The sequence below is a fragment of the Bidens hawaiensis genome, unplaced genomic scaffold, assembly GCF_021521415.1.
Source record: "Bidens hawaiensis isolate Kalapana, Puna unplaced genomic scaffold, B.hawaiensis_p1.1 tig00028953_1, whole genome shotgun sequence".
In the NCBI taxonomy this organism is placed as follows: Eukaryota; Viridiplantae; Streptophyta; class Magnoliopsida; order Asterales; family Asteraceae; genus Bidens; species Bidens hawaiensis.
The window spans coordinates 130547-135603 of NW_027494754.1; the positions used below are offsets into that span (position 1 = coordinate 130547).

Consider the following 5057-nt stretch of genomic DNA (forward strand, 5'->3'; position numbering starts at 1 on the left):
TATAAACTAAACTTATTAATAATTATATTAAGTATAGGGGTCTGTTTGTAATTATTGTATTTACTAGGGTTAATATGTAATTATTTAGTCTATAAATAGGGAATGATGTCAGACAAATTACGAAATATAATCGAATGTTCAGTATTTGTTATTCAAGAATTCACTTTTGTATCATCATCTTGTTTTATTCTATTCAATTGAATCGTTAATTATGTGTAATTGATCTCTGATTACCAACAGTGGCATCAGAGCCAAGGTTTGAGAAGCCTGTGATAATCGATCTGAAGCATCAATCGATTTGGGAATTCAGAGTTTATAATCGATCAATTGGAATTAATCTGTGTGATTAATTGAATCTGATCAAGGGTTGTAGACAATTGTTTCAATTGAATCGATTCTGTTAAGAGGCTGCGATGTTTAAATCAATCAGACCAGAATCAATCTGAAATTGGTTAAGAATTTGATCAATTGGGTTATAGTTTTCCAACAGAAATTAACTTGAGAAGCCCTGTAATTGTCGGTCAATTAAGGACATTTGATTAAGAAATTGATATCCAAGAAAAAAAAAAGAAAGAAAAGCAATCTGATTGAAGAAATTATTTGATAATTTAAATCAGAATTGAATCAGAATTTGTTTCTATAAATAGAAATCAATTTGCATTTGCTTGCGTACCAGAGTGGGTAATCTGGTTTCTATTTGTGAAAAGTCCATATTCTGTTGGATATCATCACAAGTACAAATCAGATTGTATTGGGTTTTTAATCCAATCACAAAATCAAAAGATTTTGTGGGATCATTTATAAACAACACTATTTTGCTGAAATACGGATTTTGTTTTTGGTTGAAACAAGTCCAGTTCATTTTGGTTATTTAATAGTTGGTTTTAAAAAAACCCAAGTACTGTTAAAAACGCTGGTTTTGTTTCACTTTGTGACCGATAAACCCGTATACCGTTTGTGTTTTGAATAGTCGGCTTAGGCAACGGATAAACCCGTGTACTATTGTTGGTTGAGACAAACAGTTGGTTTTGGCTTGCCTTGTTAAACCCGTGTACTATTCTCGGTTTAAAAAAACGGTTGTTTTTAGTGTTTAGAATAGTCTGCTTAGGCAACGGATAAACGCGAGTACTGTTGTTGGTTGAGACAAACAGTTGGTTTTGGCTTGCCTTGGTAAACCCGTGAACTATTCTTGGTAGAAAATGGTTTGGTTTTGATTTACATTGTGATTGGAAAACCCGAGTACCGTTGTTATTGAAATAGTTGGTTTCAAAAAACCCGTTCACTATTTCTGGGATTAACAGTTGGTTTTTTATAATCCGAAACTATTTAGATTAAAGTTGACAACAATTTTTTCTAAATTTGTAATAGTCAATTTATCAAGATTGGGAAAAAGAAAACTCGTAAAATGGTCGAGTCCAAGGATAAAGAAGTTGTGACTTCAAAGGAAGGAGGGACATCAATGAGCTTTCAATTCCCTGTGTTAAACTCCACAAATTACACCATTTGGGCTATAAAGATCAGATCGATCTTTAACATCCATGGAATTTGGGAAGCCATCGAACCAAAAGAGGGCAACGAAGTTGATGAGAAAAAAGATAATACTGCAATTGCATTACTATTCCAAGCGATTCCAGAAAACATGGTATTGCAAATTGCTAATTTTACTTCAGCCAAAGAAATTTGGGACGCATTAAAGGTTCGACATGTTGGAGTTGACATAGTTAAAGAAGCACGTTTAGAAACACTCGAGTCAGATTTTGAGTCTCTAAAAACGGGTGTTGACGAGTCGCTTGATGTGTATGCCGGGAAAATAAGTGAGATTGCATCACAAGCAAGCAATCTTGGACATACTATGAATGACAAGAAACTGGTCCGAAAGCTACTAAGTTCCGTGCCAGAAAAATTCATACAGATTGTTGTTGCGATCGAGCAGTTTGTGGATCTTGGTGCAATGCCATTCCAAGAAGCCATTGGAAGGTTAAAGGCTTTCGAGGAACGCACCAAGAAGAAAAACAAGGAGGTATACATGCATGACAGACTTCTGTTCACTAAAGAAGAAGGAAAAGAGAAAGTAAAGGAACAAAAATATGAACATTGCGGTCATGAAAGTTCAAAGCAAGGAAACAAAGAGCATGGTCGAGGAAGGTATGGGAAGACTTGGAAGAATAAACAAGGAAATCAAGCACAACAGGACAAGGATCACATAAAATGTTTCAAGTGTAATGAACGTGGGCATTTCAGGCATGAATGTCCAAACTGGAAAAGAAGGGAGGAGGCAAACTTGATCCGGGATGAAGATGACGAACCAACGCTACTGTGATGGCAACCGGATCTTGAAGAAACGAAGACCTAATTTAAACTAAGTTTAATTTAAGGGGGAGTATTAGTATATAAACTAAACTTATTAATATTTATATTAAGTATAGGGGTCTGTTTGTAATTATTGTATTTACCAAGGTTAATATGTAATTATTTAGTCTATAAATAGGGAATGATGTCAGACAAATTACGAAGTATAATCGAATGTTCAGTATTTGTTATTCAAGAATTCACTTTTGTATCATCATCTTGGTTTATTCTATTCAATTGAATCGTCAATTATGTGTAATTGATCTCTGATTACCGACACAACATTCCTGGAAGCAATCACATTCCAGATATTATTAGGTACAGAAGTACCTTCACTTGATGATGCAATCAAACCGTCTCGTTTATCAGCCTGAATCACTGCAATGTTCCCATTTGCATCTCTTTAGCGATGACATGAAACTTCCCAACCAAACCCGCAAGTAGACATGCCGAATATGACTCAGGAAAGTTGCATGTAGATACATTTCCTTCACTCCAAGACTCATCACAATTTTTATAAACATTAATTTTAGCTCGTTTTGCAGACGTAGAATGACACAATGCGAACATATCACCATCAACTATCACACTCCGTGAGGTATCCACATGCATAACGAGTCTACCCTCACCGATACCCGTCGGCATATCCGCCCCATGAATTTGTTTCAGGATCATAAACTTCACCACCAGCATCAAGGAAAAAGGTTGAATGATAAAGAGCTTGAGGAACATATACTTTCCCTTTGTAACATGCCAATCCTGTTGCAATCGGTTTAGGTAATTCTATGAACTCTTCACTTGATGCTTTTGCGTTTGAAAACGGCATGCTTGGTATTTCTGATCATAACCCTGTTTGTTGATCGAAAACCTCGGCCGAATGTATTGGTATTAAATTTAAAACGCCATGGTCATGAGCTCTACCAACAGACATGGGATTTGCTTCACTCCAATAATTTGAAATCGGGTCATATTTCCAGAAAAGGGCCACAGAAGAAATGGTAGACCACCCTCCTAACATGTAGAGGCAACCATCAACAGCTGCAGTAGAACAACCACACAACAGGGTTTGATCGATCGAGTGATTCCCAAATAAGCGAATTTATTATATTCCACTTCCGAGACCAGGGCGCGTCTTCCCTTTCACACGCACTAAGAATAGGTGGCAATTTCAGCCAAGTTTTAGAAACCGGGTCCAACACGTGCCAGAAATCTACATCTCCACGTTTACCTTGATTCGTCAAGATGTAGAGCCATTCCTCAGTGGTGCCGAGTTTTTTCCTGATTTCATAAAGTTCCACTGAGGCTTATCGTCCCATAAGCTTGATGATGATGATGGTTTAGTGGGGTGAATGAGCCTCCCATGAAGATAGTCAGTCAGTCCTATATGAAGTTTATGAAAATGAAGAAATTAAAAACTAAAATTAATAGTAGGATTAATTAACATACTTCCAAATAAAAAATATTGAGTTTGCAAGTAAAAACCCAATGAGATATGATGTACTTGAATCTTTCCAGACACATCATGAGTTTGCAGCTAGCTAGGATTAAGATGAGCTAAGCTCAATAAACAATTTCACATAAAGAAAGTAAACAAATTATATCAAAAACTAATTACTTGAAGCATCACAGACATAAAACCAAGACATTATGAACATGCAGTAAGATTAACATAAGTCCAAATCATCTTAAAACCTAGGAATTTGACAAGATAGATATATGTATAGCGGCTGAAATTAACATTCAACAACAACATTGCGTAATCAACAATTACCTGGATGGATTATGAGAGAAGAGTTGTGGTTTTCATGAAAAAGCGAATTTAGGGATACTGGTTCACTTTGCCTTTCCTGATGTTAAAACTTCTTCCTCACTTATACACTTGGAATCGTATTGAAAATGATTAAAAATAGGCTAAATGACCAAAATAACCTTTTATTACCAACCAATTATTTTACCACCCTCTTAAACTAAAAAGACAAAATAGCAAAGCTAGTCTTTTATGTTTAAACGTTTTCCAATGAACGTCTTTTAGCAAATAAATGACGGAAAACATACTTCATGTTCCAAATCTTTTTCTGGTCCTAACCTAGTAAATCCAACGTCCAAGTAAGGTTGCCGGCTCCGGGACCTTACAAGTCACCGGCCATGTTCAAAAGCATCAGTGTCTTGTTTAAAGTTCCGGTGTCCATATTAATAGCTTTCAAAGAATTCATGTTTGGATTAGACATCTTGAAAAATTGAAAAATTAAGTTATCAATATTACACAACTATAGAAAGGTTTCACTACTGGGCAGTTTTGGTAGTACATATGAAGATTTAGCTAGAGCTAGGTTTCGGTAGTGGGGTAAAAAGGACATGTTTCGGTAGCTGGTTTTGGTAATAGGGATTTCTGTAGAAAGGTTTCGGAAAAGCTGATATTTCGATTAGAATGGTTTCGGGGAAACAGTGTTTCAGTAAACACTGTTTTATTCAAGAGATTACCGAGATATCACCCTTTTGGAAAGTATTCTAAGGCAAAATTCAAGTTTTGTATGAACAATGGTTTTAGCAAAAATAACTGTTAGCCTAAAGGTTTAAAATTGGAGATTTTTAGAAGTTTGGAAGTGGTTTCGACAGACACTATTTTGCCGAAACTTAGATTTCAGTATCAAACTATCTCTGATATTTCAGCACAGATGGCTGAGTTTCAGCTGAAATAGTTTTGCTCA

The 5057-nt window shown here is 35.7% G+C and overlaps 1 protein-coding gene and 1 pseudogene across 1 annotated transcript; one reads left to right on the top strand and one right to left on the bottom strand.

Annotated features, from left to right (window-relative positions):
* Window positions 1-1405: 1405 nt before the first annotated feature.
* On the top strand, window positions 1406-2320 carry LOC143577935 (uncharacterized). The gene has a single exon (XM_077061644.1). It carries the CDS (start codon window positions 1406-1408, stop codon window positions 2318-2320), a length of 915 nt encoding a protein of 304 aa, XP_076917759.1.
* A 258-nt stretch (window positions 2321-2578) lies between these two features.
* LOC143577931 (F-box/kelch-repeat protein At1g22040 pseudogene) lies at window positions 2579-4577 on the bottom strand (annotated as a pseudogene).
* Window positions 4578-5057: the final 480 nt, after the last annotated feature.

Bases quoted from the DNA above. Each gene is read 5' to 3' on its own strand.
- LOC143577935 (XM_077061644.1), top strand. From the start codon at position 1,406: ATGGTCGAGTCCAAGGATAAAGAAGTTGTGACTTCAAAGGAAGGAGGG.